Raw genomic sequence first — 20,940 nt, forward strand, 5'->3', positions numbered from 1 at the left:
TGAATAGAAAAGAGTTGAATGTGTAAGTTTAGGATCTCACCCCTCTGGTCTGACTTCCTCTCAGGTCGTCTGTATGGAGCTGATGACTTCCTGCCCATGCTGACCTATGTGCTGGCTCAGTGCGATATGCCCCAGCTGGACAACGAGATCCTTTACATGATGGAGCTGCTGGACCCCTCACTGCTCCATGGAGAAGGTCTGTTTGCTTCAACACTCTGATCACAATGTGAAAGTTCTTTGTAATGACACATAATTCCTTTTCTTACCGTGCACACGTTGTTAAATCTCTTCCTCTGCGTGTTTCATGTCCAGGCGGCTACTACCTGACCAGCGCCTACGGAGCAATGTCCCTGATCAGAAACTTCCAGGAGGAGCAGGCCGCCAGAGTGCTGAGCTCTGAAACCAGGGACACACTGCACCAGTGGCACCGCAGACGCACCATGCAGCGCTCTGCTCCATCTATTGATGACTTCCAGGTAAAAAGATCATAGAGCATACCGCACTCATTACCTTAAACTTTTCTGTCCCATCAGAAAAGATCAGCATGTCTGATGACTGAAAAAAAAACAAGGCAGAAGATCAGCAACTCCCATGATGAAGTTTCACTTTCTGCTAAATTAATATAAGGGCATTATCCTAAAAACTTTTGTACCTTAAGATATTTTAGGGCCATCATTTGACAACACTATTATGTCTGTACGATGTGCCTAAGATTAACAGACAGGGTTATTCAGAGTGAGAGGCATTTTATCATTGTATTTCTTCTCTCTGTCCCTCAGAACTACCTGCGGGTCGCGCTGCAGGAGCTGGACAGTGGCTGCACAGCAAAAACCCTGCAAGTCCGTCCCTACGGCACAGTGGAGGAGGTGTGTCAGCTCTGCGCCCAGAAGTTCAAAGTATCCGACCCTGAGAACTACGGCCTGTTTCTTCTGGTAGAGGGCAGCAGCCAGCAGCTGGCCCCAGACACCCACCCTCAGAAGATCAAAGCTGAGCTCCACAGCCGCTCTCAGGCCACTCCCTTCCACTTTGTGTACCGCAGAGTGGCCGCCAGCAGCAGCGACTCATCATCATCAGCTCCACTTGATACCAGATCTAACCTGAACAACCTCACTGTGACCTCTGACCCCAAGGCCAACCTTAATGACCTGAGCATAGACTTGTCGGACTCCTCCCTGCAGCCTGCTCTCAACCAGGGCCTCAGTCGTCCTCTGAGCCTCAGCCTGCCCCCCAGCCACCTCAATGGGAACTCCATATCAATATGACTGTCGCTGGTCGCAGTCTGAACGAGTGAACAGAGTCTTTGTCTCCCTGCTGTGACAGTATCACCCATTATCTCTGACAAACATGGTTCTATTAGACCTCAAAGGGGCCTGCATGTTGACAGGGCTCCTCTGGGCTGGACACTGTGTCGTGCCAGTCTTTACAAAGCCTGACTTCTCCTTTTGGATGACACGTCTGTCTCAGTCAACATCCCCTCGCTGGAATGTTTTGTCTGACAGACACGCGTGAAAGAGGAAAAGAAGAAAGGAGGGAAGGAAGTGAAAAAGATGGAGGTTTTTTTTTTCTTTACTTCCTCAGCTCTAGATTTGGCATCAGAGCATCACTTTGCTGAACACAGCTCTCTGAATCCACGTGATTCAGAGGGAGACGGAGGGGTTAAAGTGTCAAACTGACCTGGAACACTAAAACGTGTTCACAGTCCTGCTTTAACCCTGGTGTCAAGATGCTGATTCAGGGTCAGCCGATCTCTGTGTTACCATGAAGCTACATAGAGGCTAATCAGATCTGAGATACATGTTGGACTAATCCTTGATGAGTCATGTTAAATAAACTGCAGATAGTTTTTATAGGTGACAGGTCTAACTATGATTTAAGTGTTACAGTTGCTGGTAAACTGTATGTTTTGATTGTTTGTGTTTTGAAACTGTTAATCCTTCTGATGGTAGATATGATTTTAAAGGTTTGGCGACACCCAGTGGAGGCTGGTGTGTATAACACTTTGTTATTTTCCATGGAGTTTTATTTAGAGCATACTGCGAAAAGCTTTATGCTAAAAAAGAAGAGGAAGTAGGATTTAGGAAAACACGTGTATGGTATAAAAAAAAATGAATGATTAATATGAATAGCTGTAGCAATGTGTTTAAAAAGCCTGCTTTTATATTTACTGTTAATGTACATCTGTAGTGATCAGTGAGGCTTCAGTGCAAACACTTTGATGGAAGCTGGGTCGTTTGTTTTGAGGTGTGTATGCACTGAATAGAACAAAGTGTGTGTGAACAGCTCTTGCACAACTTTTTTTTAAATTGAAAATGTCTGAGCATTTTGTCAGACAGATAGTGCAGGAAAAAACAAAGTGATTCCACACAGCTGCCTTAAGAGACACAATCTTCCTACTTTTGTAATGCATGTAGTTAGTGCTGGGCAATAAATTAATAACGATAATTATCGTGATATAATTTTTCCTCAATATAAAAAGAAAAATGTTAGATAACAATTTGATATATTTAAACCTTTAATTACACACCCCAACCACTGGAAAGGGAGGGGGCGCTAATGTGCTTTAAACGCATTGCCACCCAACATTAGACCGAAGAAGAATAAGGCATTGAACAGCCAATCGTATTGCAGGATAAGAGCTTGGCGGGCTTAGTGTCATGTAAAACACAGCTGAAATGAGCGACATCAACACTGAGGATATCGCAGGATATCCACTAATATGACATTTTTTTACCGTGATTACATCTTTTTCAATATCGCCCAGCTCTACATGTAGTATAACTACGACAATCCAATCAAATAATATCTTTGCAATTCTAAAAAAAGTGCCAGTGAGAAGATAAAAAAAATGTCTGTCCCTACTTGCTGGAGCCAAACCGTGCCTCTCTCTCAGTTCTGCCTTGAAATTGGAAGATAATTAAAATCATGCTACCGCTGTAGCTGCTGGGCCAGTGTTCCCCAGCTGCAGCCTCTGCCTTTTCTCTTCTGCTTTGTGTCGTGTGCAGTAAGTTGCATTTTCGTAGGTAGAAGCCAACATTAACAATCAAAGATATAATATATATAATACTGCCTTTTTGTATGATAATCTTAAGGATTAACATTTCAGAATTTGTAAAAATGAATATTGATATTGCATGTAGTTTTGTTTTTAAGTGTTAGAAACAGGCATTTCTGCCAGTGTTTAGAAATGTAAGATTCATTGATGATTATCCTGGTGATATGACAGATACTGTGTCTTACCTGATCTTCTTATTTAGGGTGCCATCTCCTTTCAGATTGACAATTTATGGCCAGGGAACATCTGAGGATGGCTGCCATGTGATAATTATAGACACCTCTCTGTACTACTGACAAACGATAAAGGTTTTTAATCCAGGTGAAAGAAATATATGTTCATTTATAAACAGGTTTTGTGGACTTTAAAGCTGGTCTGAGGTCACACAGTGAAACGTGCTGTAAGGCTCTTTGAGCTATCTGGAAAGACAAAGGTGTATGTGAGGCCTCAGTTTACAGGAGACAACATGTGCTTGAGAAATGCTCACTCTGCAATACAACAATACAACCTTCATCAGTGTTGAGTTTCAATAAGAAATACTTGAAATATTCGTATGAATTTTTACGCTGTCAGTAGTTTCCAAGTCAAATTGATATGCTGGTAAGTTACAGTGTTGTGATCTGTTTCATTCCTGTCTTACATTGATGAGAGATGTGTGAGCTTTGTTTGACAAGAGGAAAGTGAAATTTGTGAAGCCCAAGAGGAATTCCAGTATTTAGAAATATAGATCTTTTTCACTCAATCTTTATTCATATAGCGCCAAATCACAACAAACGTTATCTCAATATGCTTTTACAAACAGAGCAGGTCTAGACTGTACTCTATGTTAAATTATTAACAAAAACCCAACACCAAGACAGGATAAGACTGAGTCTTATCTCATCTTAATTCACCATGAGCACTGCACCTCACCGTATTTAGCTAGTTACAGCGGCAAGGAAAAACGTCTTTTAACAGGCAGGAACCTCGAGCAGAACCAGACTCATGTTAGACAGACATCTTTACACATACTTTGGGGTCCAAATGACTACAGGATACAAACGTTTTGGAAGCGCTCAAGTAGATAGCTTGAGCCAGGCTGTAAAAATCTCATGGCTGTGAAGGAAGAGATATCTGGGTTATCAAACACAGATCATACCCAAACAGAAAAGTCTATCTCTGGATGTTTTCTGTTATGTCAGACAACAATAAGCACTTTTGATGGATGTTCTGTAAAGGCCTCATTGACCTGTGGTATTTTGGCAGCCTGTCTTAAAGTCTTGTTCTGATAAGTCCTTTAGACCCCCCCTAAAAATTAAGACCAAGGTCTAAAATACTGGAAATCCCCTTTAAGGTAACCTGAGAGCTTCTGAAAAGATTGAATTAGCGTCATGGATCACCTGTATGTAGCTCATCATGTTTTTCTCTGGGGGCCAAGTGTTCAAACTTGAATGGTTTGTGGTGCGATGTTATCAGTAATCTAACTTGTTTTTCTTTTTGATGAAGCAAAGTGAGTATTTATGTGTCTCTGTGCGGGGATTTTTCACAGATGGCTTTTCATTATCTGTAATATTCTATATGGTGTCAAAATATCAACTGCATCCAGGAAACATCTTCCTGATTGTACTTTGTCATTATATGATTTCATAAATATTCTTTTGCACTTAATAAATGTTTGAAAAGCAACAGAATGCCTCAGTTATTTATTAAGACTCAAACCAGTGTTTCACCAGTAGAGGGTGCACACAACCAATATTTTTACTCCATATTATTAATGGACCAGAGTGTGACACTACTTTCATCTGTATTCAAATATGTAAATCAGCTACTGATCCCCTTTTTGCCCAAAAATCAGCTTATTGTTGCAAATGATGAAATTTACCAGCCTGGTTACAATTAATTTAAAACCCAAAGCTAATTGAAAATAGAGCTGAGACAGTATATTAAATCTTGAAACAACATATTTATATTGTTTAATGAAAAACTATACGCTAATTTCAGATTTGATGCATGAAACACATTCTAAGAAATTGGGACAGGGACATGTTTACAACTATGTTGCATCATCTCTTCTTTTTTTACAACACTAAACATTTGGGAGCCAATGACACCAGTTTCTGGAGTTTTTAAAGTGAAATGTCCCATTGTTACCTGATACAGGATTTCAGCTGTTCAACAGTTAGTGGTCTCCTTCATTGTGTTTATTGTTTCATGTTGCGCCAAATCTTTCAATAGCAGACCCAGCTTTACTTCTGAGAGACTCTTTCTAAAATAGGTTATGTTACCAACCTGTGGCAAATGAATCTAAGTAGTTGGGAGAGGGAGGTTCTTTTGGATGTTTTGTTTTGCATTACACTATTACAGATTGTCCATGTTCCCACATGAAATGTGCTGCTCAAATCAAATTTGATATGAGCACACATTTATCATAAAACAATAACATTTCTGAGTTTTAACATTAATTATGTTGGAAAGAGTATTGGCATACTCACATCAAAGCTACTCAAAAAATATTCGGTGCTCACCCAAAGTGGACAGTGTAATTGAAAAATGTCAGCACTTCTGATGAAGTTCAGAAACGTTTAATGTCAATAGTCATAATTGACATTCAATGTTTTATAACTCGTGAGTGCTGACATTTTTCAATAACATTTAACATGTTGTATTTGCACTATCTTCAATTAAATAGGCATTAAGGGGTTTGCAAACCATACAATTGTGCTAATAGCATCAATTTGCCCAATTTTCTTTTACAAAATGATAAACATATACATTATTTGAAATACTTGTTCAAAGCAGCATCAGCACCTGAAAATGATCTATAAAATCACTTTTCATTGCTTCTTTTTTCCAGGCTGCCAAGAAAGATTTTCTAGATCAATGCATCAAAGTATTATAGCAAAAGAAAAAGTAATTAAAATCAAACCACTTTTTCATGTATGTCACTTTTAACAGGTTAAAATCACTCATTCACTGTAAAATAATCAACATAACAGTACTATCCAGCCTTTACCATAAATACATTTCTGCATGCTTTTGCGAGTTTGTTAATTCGACCATCTAATAACCACGACAAGGCTTTTGTTACCTTAAGCAAAGACAACTTTATTAATGCTCATGTAGCAAAATGATCTCTAAAATTACATCTGAAACACCCAAACACAAAGTCAACCATTCTATCGAAAAGTTTCTTGTGTAGAAAGAGGTAAAGCTTGGACACGTAGAGAATCGTATCGTCTGCAAACACTCTCACTCTTCACCTCTCATATCCTATGCTAGCGACAGCATGCAGTCATCTAGGATATCCAGTTCAAACTAAATCCAGTGCCATCTAAAAACACAGTGGACTCTCATCCCAAAGTACATCAAGATTTACCATAAATAATTTATTAAAGTGAAATATCTCCATGCGAGTAAACAAAGGACATTAGCTTCAGAGGTCTCACACACATCAAATCAAAGGGAAGTACAAGGGAGACCTAGCATCTATGAAAATATATTCAACAGATATACAGATTGAGACAAAAAATATACAAATACATGTTGACCTATCTATATACAAATATACATCAGCAATATCACCCATGTGAATATCACAAATTATTTAGAAATCTCCTCTACAAGATGCTTCTTTTTGAAAATGTGAGCGTCTCTGTGGTAGTTTGGTTGGTTTTAAAGACATGGTACCCCATGTTTAGCTGTAGGTCCATGCAGTGAATAGCAGCACAGAATGTAATGAACCAAATAATCCATGAAGTCAGTTGTAAAACAATAAAGTGCATGATACAGATATTCTTTGATATATATGATAAACTGAAAAAAATGCCCTGGATTATAACAATACTGATAAAATGTCAGAACACTGAAGGATGGTGTGTGTCTTGGACTCAGTGATATTTCTTCAGAATGAAGACTATCAGTCAACTCATCAATAATGAGCTGAGAGCTTATCCCAGTGTGCCAGGAATGCTACATTACACACACTTTAAGATCCACTATAATATATCTAATATATCTATTATTTTTCATGTTTTAAAATTTAACTTTGAACACTTTTAAAATAAAAGAAAGTCGTTATGAGTTTGGAACAGAAAAATAGATAACACTTTGTTTAAAAGGTCCTATGGCTCCCTAACATTTCCTGTACAACAATACAATAAAATGATTATATCAATGAAACAGTTAATTCAAATTAGTGATTCATGCCCAATCCCAGTGTCCACCCTAATGCCTGAGCACTGAACCCTCATGGACTGAAATGGCATCAAACGCGCAGTGCATAAGTGTGTCAGAGCTTGAGATTATATTAAAAGATAAGGAACGGGACACACTTTGACGTTGGCTGTCAATAATAACAACGACAAAAAAGCTGATCCCCAGCATGAATTTGTGTCAGACAGTGCAGCATCTTTAAATTGAAAAAAAAAAAAACGGAAAAATTTGAAAGGACATTCATTCTAAACAAAATTTTACTCAATACTGTTTCAGTATTGGGCTGGACGTCACCAAGTTCGGAATGAACTCAGGGCAAGTCCAACATCTAAGTCTATAGAGATGCTGACTCACAGAAGTCAGTGCATAATGCTGTGTTGAACACACTTGATGATGTGAAAGTGTGAGAGCACCTCATTGTCAGAGAGTGTGGTGTTTGGGATTGGGCATCAAACTATTAAAGCTCACGTGAGGAATTTCCAGTTTGTGTTAATTTTGGCGCCCCCTGTGGACAAAAGCTGCTACTCTTGTGTCTTCGTCTGAGGAGAAAAATTCCATCCTTTTTTTTTCTTTTATTAGTTAAATGTACCGTACACTGTGGAGCTTTGCTGTGGAGAGTGTAAACAAAGACTGTTTCGGCAGTGTGTTGTTACTCACTTCTCCTGACACCTACCCACCGGCAGTGCTTACAAGCATAACTATACATTTCCCAGTTGTTGGACAAATAAAGGATTATCCTATCTTATCTTATTAAATCTTAAATTAACTATATAGAAATGATCAACCTTAATGATGATGGTTATGTTGGGTTTATCTTCAGTCTGTTTTGAAGCTAGCTTAAAACTCCACACAGGAGCTTTAATTCTTACTTCAAATTAGTGGCTTTCACGTCACATAGATCTGTCAGAAACACTGAGAGATGATGGGACCTATAAAAAATAGTCTCTTTGTCAGCTTTTCTAATGTGATATGAAAGATTCTTTAGTGCAGGCCCTCTCGTCAGCAGGGCATTCATCTACAATATACTTATAATTTGATTGTGCGGTGTGATAGAGGTGGACATGGTGATGTCATACGGGTCGTTGTGTTAGTAACAGTCCTGTTTTGATATTTTGTAACATCATTGATAGATTAATTCAGTATTTTCTTAAGTTTGTTTCATGTTGACCCCAGGAAGAGAAGCTGCTGCATTAGTGGCTGTTAACGGGGATCTGAATAAAGGACTAAAGAGTAACATGCTGCTGCAGTGTCACATACAGAGAAACATCATATACACTTTGAATAAATCTTTTTAAACTCTTATAAATTCATCTTTGATCATTAAAGCATATTTACACATTTGTAAGGTCATAGTTATTGCGTTACATAAGATTAAAAACACATTGAAACCCTGTTTCCCGGTCGTAGCACTGAGTATCTGCCTGTGTCTCCAAAAATAAATAAATATGAATGAGATATAAACACAAAAGCACATTGATTATTTTTACATTCAAAAGACAATATTTCTCAGGTTTGACATTTTCTGTTACTGATCAATAAATTAAAACATACCTGAAAGAAATCAGACTTCATTTCAACAATTGTCTTCCCTTAGTGAGAAAAAAAAAAGAGCGGGGCACTTGACATTTGAAATAAACCTATCTAGAGGAAAAGCTGACATTTCCATGGATTGGACGTGAGAATCAACAGGCCCTGACAGACAAGTGTTCACTTCTACAGGGGTGGAGGTCTAGGAGGAATTGCGTGACTTTGCTGGCGTGCCTCGACTCTCATAGTGGAATAAAAAAAAAATCCCCAAGTGGGGTTCACAAACCACATTGTACGTGCTCTACAAACTAGTAGGAATACTCATGTATCACAAACCTACCATATCTGGACAAAAGTAGACAGGCATTACAAAATACAAAGAACTCCTGGATAAAAATAAAAACCCCAGCGCTTTAATATCAGAGCTGGTTCTAAAGTCCTGATGCTTTATATTGCATCTGTACTCCTACGGTAACACCACGGAAACAGCTCACTGCGTCTTTGGAACCACAAAGGAGTGAGAAACAGGACATTCATCTACCATCCAGGAAATATACCTCTTCAATCTTGCATGGCTGTTCCTTTGAATAAAGCCACCTCTGTTTTGAGTCTATTTGGTCGGCAGAAAAAAGCAGCAGTCCATCGCTCAACAACCAAAACGTAACATTTAAAACTCTCAATACAATGTACTCATACAAACCTGCGTCATTTTACAAGGATGCTCTCCTTGTAATCAGCATGCATCAGGAGGAGGGACGGTTACAGCCTCCCTGTGGAGCTCGTTTAAGCTCTTCAGTGCAAGGTTGAACTCGATTTGAAACATCATCATCACACAACAACTACAACAAAATGAAATCCACCTCCAGAGAAACTTGTGCTTGTTTGAACGCGAGTGGTCTTCTTAAAATATCTGTGGGTGTGGACTTGAGCAACTCCTGGATTCGTAACTAAAAACCTGCCGGGGTGTTTTGTGACCTCCAGAGGAGAAATGTGCGTTTGACGAGAATAAATAATAAATATCAAATCTGGGAGTATTTACAAAAAAGGGCTATTTACAAAGAGAAAGAAAAAAGAACTCTCCATAAGTGGAATGAATTTCCAGTACAAAACACAGAAGCTACAGCTGTGATGCTTTTTAAGTTAATTTAAAAAAGAGGTGCGGATGATGCGGTGTTGAAGGACAGGTTTTGCGATTTGCAAATGAAGCTGGATGTGTGACAATTGTTGGGGAACTCAAACAGACAACAAAGCAGGAAATATGTTAATCTGCATCACAGGTTATGTTCTTTGCTAAAAAAAACATCATCTCACTAGAACAACTTTGTTTAAACATCTTGATAAATCCTCATTTTCTGCGACACAGCGCTAAAACTACCCCTCCCCCTTTACATCATTGCTTTTATCATTATTACTCTCAACTAGATTAAAAGATCCCACTTTCCTCTCAGGAAAGGTTAGCAGCTAGTGAACAAAACCACGTCACACTATAACACGCGGAGTCTCAAAATAAAGGACCTCACATCAGATGCAAGCAGTAGTCGGTAAAAGAGATTGATGTTGTTGTCATTGTTGTCCTCAGTGCAGTCCTGGGCGTTAGAGAGAGTCAGTCCTTCCCATCTCTGCTCCTGAAGTCATTCCCACACTCTCTGGTCGTGCACAAACACCAGAGCAGCTCCATATTGCACTGAGCAGATGGATGGACAAGAAAAACAACAACACAAATAATAACAAGCAGAGTGGGATCTCTTCTCAAAGAGACAAAAGCAGGAAAGGTGTCTGTAAATAATCCTTAGAATAAAACGTCTGTGTTCTCATTATTTCATCAAATACCACCGATTACCCATTCCCACCACCTCTCATGTGAGTGTGTACATCAGTGTGTGTATGTATGTGTGTGTCGGCGAGCCTCAGTCGTCCCGGCAGGTCGGCAGGTTGACGAAAGTGAAGATGTTGTACTCAATGAGGCAGGAGAAACAGAGGAAGACGGAGTAGAGGAAGAGACACATGAAACCCAGACGCTTGTCCAACGTCCACTTATTCAGGTGAACCCCCAAGACCTGGAAAGACAGATGTAAAGGGAGACAGGTGGAGAGACAGGTGGAGGTAAACAGATCAATAGACAGCTTGAGACAAACAGAGTGAGAGAAGTGAGAAATCTGACAGGCTGGCGAGTACTCACTGTCATAAACACAGAGGCCAGCAGGAGCCCGACAGAGAAGATCAGTCCCTTGCTGTTGAGTTTGATCTGCAACAAGATGAAGTGTCAGTAAGAGTCTGGTAATTTATTTTTCCACCATCCTCACTTATAGTTAGAGAAATGAAAGAGGGGTGAAGTGGGGAACCATATCTGACAGGTGTTCAGGTTAGAGCAACAAATGCCAAACATGCTTTCCCACTTGAACAGTAATCCATTCATTCATGTTTCCTTCATGTTATCAGCAGCATAGAGTGCGTTTACACGTTCTTCAGTATCAGGTTTTTAAGTGTCCAGTTTTTGTGTTTCTGAGTAAAGGTCATCACAATCACAATTTCAGAAACATGGACAGGTTTGTAATTTTTTGCTTCCATTATACTGTGACATAGACACGCTTCATCCCGGTTCCTGACAGCTAAAAACTATCAGTGCAGATGCTGCCTCAACCAAGTGATGTGTCAGTAAGACAAACAACAGGTACAAGAGTATCTTAATTCTGGAATGACAACAAAACTGAGTTGTCTCTTCCTGTAATGAAGGAATTACACACATCTGGAGGTTTAGATGGTAGAAAGCATATACATGCTGTCCCATTCAAGTCTGTGGTAACCCGGCTACAGGACGCTGGTTTCCCCAAAATAAAGGTGGGCTGGTAAAAAGTTTAGACCAACAACCTGGACAAGCAACTAAGGCAACTGCTTCAGGACACCACTGACCCGTGGGATTTTCCCCTGCTGCCATATTGATGTGGAAGTGAGGTAGAGAGCTCTGATGTACTGTAGATGTCAACAGGGCTCCCTCTTGCCATAAACTAGGGCTCCCTCTGGTGTTTAGAGCCAGAATTACAGGCAAATATACCAAACCTTGTCTTTTTTAATGAATAAAACAAAGGAGAAAATAAAGAAACTCATTTTTGAACCAACAAAGTCTTAAGTACTACTACATAACTATGATGAATGAAAAAGCACCAAAATGTGGGAATATGTCTTTCATCTTAAATAAATGAAAGCACCTCCACTGTTTTGTCCACCTGGAAACAGCAGGATGTAAATTGCGCAGTGGAGTTAGACCTTTTTTAAACTGTAAAAGGTGGAGATGGAGACCAAGAAAGTCCTTGATGGAGACGATGATAACCCCTCCTCTGTAGGGGTTAAAGTGCATGAAGCAGAGGCGTTTACACAGGGACTAATGAGACAGGAGACAATATCCTAATAGTTATTTTTATTAACTGTGCCAAACTTTGCCACATTTGAGACCAAGCTAAGCTTGCTATCTAAATCTTAACCAGCTTGTTTGTTGTTCATTTGTTCTCCTCGACTCCTCCAAGGATCACCAAAGTAGAGAAGGTCTCTGGTATGTCATGAATAAAGGTTAGCTCACGACAGCATCCACCACTCGCCCTGGCGACAGTCTCTCACCTGCTTTTATTTCACAATCAGATTTGGTATTTCAGATGCTTTAGTGATTCAAACTGACATGCACCTCACTCTGAGCACCACCTTGAGTTTGGACGGCCATGACCAAACTCATGCAAGTAATTAAAAGTTCTATCAAAGCCATTATTAATCGTTTTGATAGGACAATAAGGCGTTAAAGGTATTTTGGCAGGTTTCATAAGTGGTCAAATACCCATGTACCGGACTTCTGGGATAGACCGGAGACAACGCCATCCTCCCTGAACTGACACCAGTTAATCAGTTAAGTAAATTGTGCATAAGGGATTCCTTAAACACTCTACCATTAGTACACTGTAAACATATTGTGTACTACAAGGCATGCACTTTCATAAGTATGCTGCACATGGCGGTGCACTGATGAATATTTCAATCACAGCAGCTGTCACCAAACTCACGCCCCCTTTTTTGCATCCCCATGACTGAACATCGTTAAGCTTTCGTTCAGAGAGTGAATGTTATAGACACTTTCATTCTCACCTCCATGACAGCACTGAAATCTTTGCTTTGTGTCGTATCGTGTGTTTTCATCTCGATCGTGTTATCTCGTGATGTGTGATGTACGTCTGTCACAGCAGCTTTATCGGTTGATTTTTAAAAAACAGGCTCATTTTTATTAACTCAAGATAACAGAATACTACAAAGCTTCTTTTGTTCTTGTTTGATCCTATGTTCTGACTTTTTCAATCTGCTGCTGTGTTTCATCAGCGCACAAACAAAACTTAATGTAGAGACAAAATGATCTTATCTGTTCAGCTGTGAGAAAGAGACCGAGTTAAAGACTCAGTTGACTCAACTTTTTCTTGTTTAATACTTTATACTGTGTTAGAGTCAAGATCTGAATTTTAAATGACTTTATCTAATCTCTGTATGAGACACAAGATAACACAGTATTGTGAGCATTTCATATGTAATCCTGACGCTGAACGCGGTGGTGTGGTGGGACTTAAAGCCAAGGCTCCCTGTGATTGAAGCTAACACATTTTTAGAGGCGTTTTAAATTGAGTTTGGTATGAGTGTATCTACTTTATTTTTAGATTATATCATTAATGGATCATTGTTTGTATAGATTATTCCAATCCTGATCATGAACGTGAAAAATCCTGACCTCCAAATTTCTGGAGTCCACAACTCACTCCTCAGTGACTTTTTGAGACCAATATTAAGTTGAAATCAGAAACGTGGAATTCGCATTAAAACTCAGTATAATAATAACAATTGTGGTTCCAGTTTGCCCATGAGTAAAACCAAGGATAAACAGCATCAAACAAAGCCCTTTGTTTACAGTATAATTATTGACAGTGCTTTAAGATTAGAGAGAGTAATTCATGATTGGACACCCCTCTGGCAGCGAGCTTGTTTTCACGTTTCGTTTCGTTAAGCCAGTCTGGTTTGATTGAATAAAGAGCTCGCCCATTGACCTCTGTGTGTGTTGGACAGACACCCAGCGTCGCCCGCCCTGCAGGAGATGATGTTCTCTGGCTTTATGCAGATGAGGCTGTCAGCTCTGAGCTGTCAATGCTGCTCAGCTCTGTGAAAGTGAGAGGTTTCACTTCAGATATCTCAATGATCATTCTGCTTTATTATGAAAGTGTTGGTTACAGACCTCTCTATTGAGCGTTGATAGCTTTTGTTTGTGTTGTTCAGTTCTGCAGTGAGGACGTTTTTATAATCTGCATACAGATCTCTGAGTTTCTATATTTCACTATCTGTTTTCTGTCTCTTGGATTGTGTTATCCAACTTCTGCAGGTATTTTGACATGAGAGGAAGGTGGACATAAGATGGCAACACTCTGTCCTCTGTGAATGTTCACATAAACACGCATGAAAAGACAGGGAACAGTTACAACTGTTCTCTTAACCAGCTTGGTGAACTCAGTGTAAGTTCCAGTGAAAGAGTTGGTCATTACTAAAGCCTGGTTTATACTTCTGCATCGACCGTACGCCGCAGTGGCCGACGCAGATGTGAGCACTACATACTTGTGCGTTGCTGTGTCCGTGTCGCACAGCAATACTCCGCCGAAACACTTGAGGGCAGTGTGGTCTCCATGATAGTCAGGTCACCTGTTTCCTGTCCCTCTATGTTTTCTGTTGACTTTTTCACAGCGATTCTGAGCTTATTATGTTCATTTACACCTGATACATGTTGATGTTTATCATACAGCAATGATTACAGGGAAGAATAGAGAGGAGAGGTTGGAGGAATTGAAATGCATGGCCAGGGAACGATAAGTCCAGAACTGCTGTAAATGCAGGTAATACAATGCAATCCAGCGGACCAATCCAAGGGCTTGCGGTCAAAGTTGCTTCGACACATAGTTACATTTCGGAGGAGGTGCGTGTCAGGCTACATGTGTAGGCTTCTGCATTGGAAAAGGGCAATGCAGAACTGAGGTGTAGCCAACGGCATCGATATGACGCAGAAGTTTAAACCAGGCTTTAGTCTGACGTCAGATATACAACCAATTAAGTTACACCAAACTGGTGCAGCAGTCTTAGATCCTGAATGAATAAAAACATACAGCAAACTCCTGTTTAAAATGAAGAGTTCTTATCATAAATGTATTGCTGTTTGTGCTCAATTCTTAACTTTTACTTCTTGAATTATGTCAAATCTGCTCCAGAATTGAAGTTTTTCATATTGCTTTATAAGACAGGCTTCTCAGAGATGTCAGCATTTATAAGGTGAGTGGGCAAACACAGGATTAAACAGAGTTATAATGTTTAACTGTGATATATATTACTATCACTGGATAGAGTAGGATGCTTTCACTGTGTTATTTGTGTGTTCTGGTGAGACTCTGAGGAAAAGAGGAAAGAGTTTGTTGCTTACATCAGAGCCGTAGTTGATGGCCAGAGTGTTCAACGACCAGGGGAGACCGAGGCCCACCAAGATGTCAAACACGTTACTGCCGATGGAATTGGACACCGCCATGTCTCCCATTCCTGAGCAGACACAGAGAAAGTTTTAGAAGAGGAAAAAACAGAGAAAAGGAGCAAAGAAAGATTCAAAGAAGGAAAAGAGTCGGATATAAAGATTCACAGGAGCGTGGGTGGGCTGCGACAGGTTCATCAGGTGAAGTATTCTTTCGATTGATGCCTACAGAAGGTGATGGAGCTACAAAGCAGAAGATGGACGACTGAACTGCTGTGGCGAGTCTCCTGGCGAGCCTCCGCACACAGACAGACAGAGCCCTTTAAATATTTGATGACAGGAGCAAGAATAAACACAGATGAAAGGATGGAAAGGGACCCTGTCGGGCTGTCTTCTTTTACAGCCTCACCGCATGGATGGAGGAGGGACAGCGGAAAAAGATGACAGGATCACAATCTTTACCCCCTCCCCTCCTTCCCTTTCTCTCAATCTGTTATCTTCCTTTGATTCTGTTGTTTAGCTCCCACCTGTGTGTGTGTGTGTGTGTGTGTGTGTGTGTGTGTGTGTGTGTGTGTGTGTGTGTGTGTGTGTGTGTGTGTGTGTGCATGTGTGTGCATGTGTGCGTGTGTAAGATGACAACTTCAAACCTATCCTTTCGTGCAAGAGTGATTACCTTGTCTCGCCACTATCAGGCTGGCCATGCAGTCGGGGACACTGGTGCCGGCTGCCAGGAAGGTAATACCCATGATGACATCTGGGATCCCGAGTGTGAAGCCTATCACTGTTACCTGACAGAACAGAGATGGAGACACGTTATTACTGCTTGTATTTTGGCAGCTGTGTGTCCTTCTGTGACCCAGCATGTCCTCCCGTGAAAGCTAAAGATAAACAAAGGAGGGACACTCGTGGAAAAAAGAGCTAAATTGTGATATGACTGATCCAGAAATCCCATTAAAAGAGGGACGGGTACATTTTTTTTAAAGATTAATTTTTGGGCCAATGCTTTTATTGGATGAGACAGCTGATTAGAGAGAGGAAATGTGGGGAGAGCAAAGAGCAGGGATGACATGTACCAAAGAGTGTCAGGACTTTGCCCTTGTAAATGGGGCACCTGCTCTCCCAAGAGACGGCACCTGCAGATATGGCAATTTGAATCCTTATTAATCCATAAGCACCATTTTTCAATCTCCCCTCTGCCCGTCCCTCACACCCAACAGTACTGCCATTCTCGTTCACACCCTGGCTACATTGACAACTGTGATTCCTTCCTCTTTGGTTTCCCTCTCAAATCCATCCATATAGTAATACATAATCCATAAATATTCATAATCATCTTTTTTAAAAAGTGGTACACTATTAATCAAATAAACCTTGTAGAGTGCTGTTTTGATTGAAAAGATCCTCCATCAATGGAAGTCAGAACACAGGAACACAGCTTAAACCTTTCTCCCACTTTGACCCCCCAAAACAGACTCTTACATGCAGGTGTGAGATTATATTCTGACTTTACATACTACATGTCTCTTTTTCAAACAGCAAGACTCCATTGAAAAAAAAATTGAAAACAAAGATTTATCTTTCAGAGCTTGAGATTCTCCAGACTTAGGCCCCACAGTCCTTCATATTTATCTTTACTAGTGTAGACTACTGGTACACATGTATTCCAGTATCAGAGAGAGCTCCCTCCATCGCACCCCAAACACTAACACATCACTTCTGTGCTTATCACCTTATACCTAGCACCAGCTAGCAGCTAATTGTTTTAATCATAGTGATTTTCAGATGTTATTGATGAATTTTAAAGCTGCTCCAGGACATAAAGGCTCCTTTGAGCCCCAATGTGCCTGGGGATTCCTTGAGATCAGTGGATGAAGCTTTGTTGGTTGTTCCTCGATCTCTCTCTGATAACTATAGCTTCATTTTAATCCTTCCTAAAAAAAATTTCATGGGTATGCCTTTATTAATATTTAAACTGTCTGCTATCTTTATCTGTCTGGAAGCTCCTGCACTGTCATTTGTTTTTATTTAGTTTTGTTTTTATCTGCTTTCTCTTTTTCTTTCTGTATATTTTGCAGCACTTCAAACCCTGGTAAAGAAAGTGTTTAAAAAATATCATGCATCATTTAAGATTATTAAAATAGTAATTATTATTATTATCATGATTCTGTATGAGTTTGCTGTTTAAATGATGAGCTTGGACCCCATAAAACACTAACTAATAGAAAAAAGCCAAGGCAGCGGTCGAGCTGAACCTCTGAACCTAGTTTTGGTGTACCAGTATTTTCCTATTCTATCTTTTCCTTTCTAAACTATTCACATGACTTCATACTTGCTCATATGGCCTTAAGAATCAAATCCACTTAAATTCCTGCGATATAAAGGATTAACACAAATGCAGCTATCAAGTTCAAGTATCTAAGAGTAAAACCGTCTCTTACCATCCACACCATGATGTAGGAGAACGCAGCAATCCACAGGGTGGAGGCGACGAAGGACATCATGAAGCAGTTCTCCCAGCGCGGCTTGGAGCAGTTAGGGACGGTGAAGTAGAGCAGGAGGCACAGAGGCCAGGCCAGCAGCCACTTCAGCTTGTTGCACACGCCCGCTGCAAACACAAAAGAGTGAGATATGAGAGAGATGGAGGTAAACACTATCACAGAACAGTAGTCGTTTTTCCAAACGATTCAGTGATCAGTTTTTGATCAGTTTGAACGATTTGAGTGTGATCTATGCAGGTCTCATATTCAGCTTTGAAATGTGGAGACATTTGCACCTCATTGTTCATGCATTCAGTGAATTCATTTAAAGGTCATACATGTGCAAGTCCTGCTTTGTTGCAGTAGCTGATTTTCAGGATCTGTACCACTTCACTGTGTGACACATATTAACTAATTATTGGCTCATCTCCAAATTTAAAAAAGAAAAGGTTGGGGATTAAGATAAAGCAAGAGGGTGCAGCTCAAAGAGGAAAAATAAATTAATGAAGTCTATGAAAACTGGCTTAAGATCTCAACTTTTTAAAATATAATTTCATTCTAACGCTCAGGGTTTGATAAGAATCAGTCTCGCAACATGGCACAAATGATCGGTGGGTTAACCCTCAGTGGGGTATTCTAAGGGTTGACGAGCTGATGGGGAATCTTTGTCTCACAGGAACAAACACATTTTTCATGGTGACTTCATCCAGACTTTTCTCAAACAAGCTCCATCCTAAAATTTGTACATGAAAAAAATGATTATGGTGATAATTATAGTAAATAATTTTTTCATTCATTTATTTTAATTTCACTTCAGTTTCTTTTTTTGTTTTCTTTGACCATTACTTTTTCATTATTGTTATTGTTATTATTATTATTATTATTATTATTATTATTATTATTATTTAAATAATTATTATTATTAATAATAATAATAATAATAATAATAGTAATAAAAGTATTATGATTTGCATTATTACTATTATTGTAAATATATTTTATTATTATTATTATTATTATTATTATTATTATTATGATTATTAGAGTTATCATCATTAGAATGTTTGTAATTATGATTATTAGAATTATTGTAATTGTTACTTTTATCATTATCATTATTCTTGTTGTTATTGTTATTATTATTACAGTTATTATTGTTTATATCATTTTTATTATTATTATTATTGGTGATGTTATTTTCATTATTATAGTTATCATTATAATTGTCGTTTTTATTATTATTATTATTATTACTTTTTTTTTTATTAGTAATAATATTATTACTATTATCACATTCACACCCTCTTTCTTATGGTGACTTACTCTCCAAAGCTCACAGAAAAGATGATATAAGATAGATGAAAGAAAGACAAACACTACATTAGTATTATAAAGAGAAGTTTCCAGCCCATCACCACCTCACAGCAGGTACCTGGACACTGAAAAGGTACGAATGGTCCCTCTCCTTCCTCTTCCTCTTCCTCTTCGTCGTTCCCGTTGTTCTCATTGTCCTCGTTTTCTGTCTCGTTGCCCCCCTCCCGGTCATCATGGCGACTACTGACAGCCCTCTCAGCTCCAGACAGGCCATTTTCTATGCCCCGCCTATTTCCTCCTTTCACTGGGACATCAGAGTCACCGTTGGTTAAAGTCCGTGTGCTGATCAGACGCTGCCTCTGCACACACACACACACACACACACACACACACACACACACACACACACACACACACACACACACACACACACACAGAATTATTGAAACATGCTGCATAAAGTACTTCTTTTCTCAAACATAAAACTGAAGAAAGACAGAAGGTAGACTACTATTCCTTTATACACAAAACATATTTTAAAGATTTGATCAAACTGAAAGTAGGTCTGATTTTAAGCAGAGTTGAAAGTGGGTTGAAAGGCATGGAGACAGAATGTAAAACACAGCGAATATTGTCTGTGATAGGGTTGACTTATTACCAATCTATGAGAGGCTAATCAGACTTTCGTGGATCCGTCAGTGAAAGTGCAGGAAAACGTGCCCCTTGTCTAAAGATAGGGGCTCTTTGAGGGGTGTGCGATATAGGATGATATTAGATCATGAAGGATCTCAAAGACTGTAGTATCAGCTCATTCTGGTGTCATCCGTCGCAGTTCTATGCTCACAAATGGACGATTGATTCCACTGCATTGATAAGCCCCGCCCACTTAGAATCAAAATATCAGGCGTACATTTCAAAAGTTTTCCTGAGAGTTCTCAGTGTTTTGTCATACGCAGTGTATAACCTGATACTTATGAGAGTAGCTGAGCCTGCCTCCCTCAATGTCATTTTATACAAGATGCACTGCAAAGATGGTAGACACAAAGACATGGTCTCACTGTTTTTTTTTTGAGGACCATATTCTTTAAATTAATTTGTTGTGTAATCAAGATCGTGATTCTGCTATAAAAAATGTTGATGTTATATTTTGTGCGAATGTATTTTACACGTTTAATGATCGTACTACAATCTAGAGCTAGTAAAATATAATTGGTGGCCATCAGTTTCCCAAGCTAAATTGACAAAATAACATGTCACCAGCAAATGAATTAACCTGGACTGTAACTTTGTGAGTTTTCAACACGGTAAAACTAAAAAAATTGCAGGGTCAAAAGTGTCAATGACACTTTAGCTCATGTCTTGACCACTCCTTGGGACATATACAGAAACATAAGAGGGTTTGAATCTTCAGTGGTGGAGCTGATTTGTAGACTGTGGCCCACATGCAGCATCACATTACCCTGCTAAAGAAGCTGTCTGAAATGCCTCTCCCCTCTGAGAAAAACACACCGCAGCCTGCTGCAAATTGAAAATGTCAGCGTTCTCTTTTTCTCTCCTTATTTCCAATCAAAGGCGCCGCTGTAAAGCTCCCGTGTGAAGCCTTACCTCGGTGATGAGCATCCGCGAGGCCATGGTGAGGCGAGTTCTGGGGGAGAAGTGGCTGGTGATCATGATCCTCATGCCGGCCTCGGAGAAGGAGAGCTGGTGTGGGTACGCTGACAGCAGCTCGTCCACCATCAGCACTGAAGGCTTCCTGTGGTGATTGGCTGCAGGACACAGACACATGTGCAGACACATGCTATCACACAATCTACACATACGTTTAAGACTGCAGGAGAACAATCCAATCTGTGCTG

At 39.6% G+C, this 20,940-nt stretch overlaps 2 protein-coding genes across 3 annotated transcripts in view; one reads left to right on the forward strand and one right to left on the reverse strand.

Annotated features, from left to right (window-relative positions):
* Positions 1-4,717, forward strand: part of rin2 (Ras and Rab interactor 2) — a 62,168-nt gene extending 57,451 nt beyond the window's left edge. Inside the window, exons 10-12 of one of the 2 annotated variants that reach the window (XM_034682516.1) lie at positions 65-196; positions 313-476; positions 780-4,717. In XM_034682516.1, the coding sequence (XP_034538407.1) occupies positions 65-196; positions 313-476; positions 780-1,262 (779 nt within the window). In that variant the 3' untranslated portion in view covers positions 1,263-4,717. The remainder of the gene's footprint in view (positions 1-64; positions 197-312; positions 477-779) is intronic. The other variant, XM_034682517.1, reaches the window with a different exon arrangement.
* Positions 4,718-6,117: 1,400 nt separating this feature from the next.
* slc24a3 (solute carrier family 24 member 3) overlaps positions 6,118-20,940 on the reverse strand; it is a 127,554-nt gene continuing 112,731 nt past the window's right edge. The window contains exons 17-23 of the mRNA XM_034682477.1: positions 20,690-20,850; positions 19,203-19,443; positions 17,732-17,898; positions 15,967-16,081; positions 15,252-15,364; positions 10,950-11,015; positions 6,118-10,827 (exon numbers count right to left, since the gene is read on the reverse strand). Of these exons, the coding sequence (XP_034538368.1) occupies positions 10,678-10,827; positions 10,950-11,015; positions 15,252-15,364; positions 15,967-16,081; positions 17,732-17,898; positions 19,203-19,443; positions 20,690-20,850 (1,013 nt within the window). The 3' untranslated portion in view covers positions 6,118-10,677. The remainder of the gene's footprint in view (positions 10,828-10,949; positions 11,016-15,251; positions 15,365-15,966; positions 16,082-17,731; positions 17,899-19,202; positions 19,444-20,689; positions 20,851-20,940) is intronic.

The sequence above is a fragment of the Notolabrus celidotus genome, chromosome 4, assembly GCF_009762535.1.
Source record: "Notolabrus celidotus isolate fNotCel1 chromosome 4, fNotCel1.pri, whole genome shotgun sequence".
NCBI lineage: Eukaryota > Metazoa > Chordata > Actinopteri > Labriformes > Labridae > Notolabrus > Notolabrus celidotus.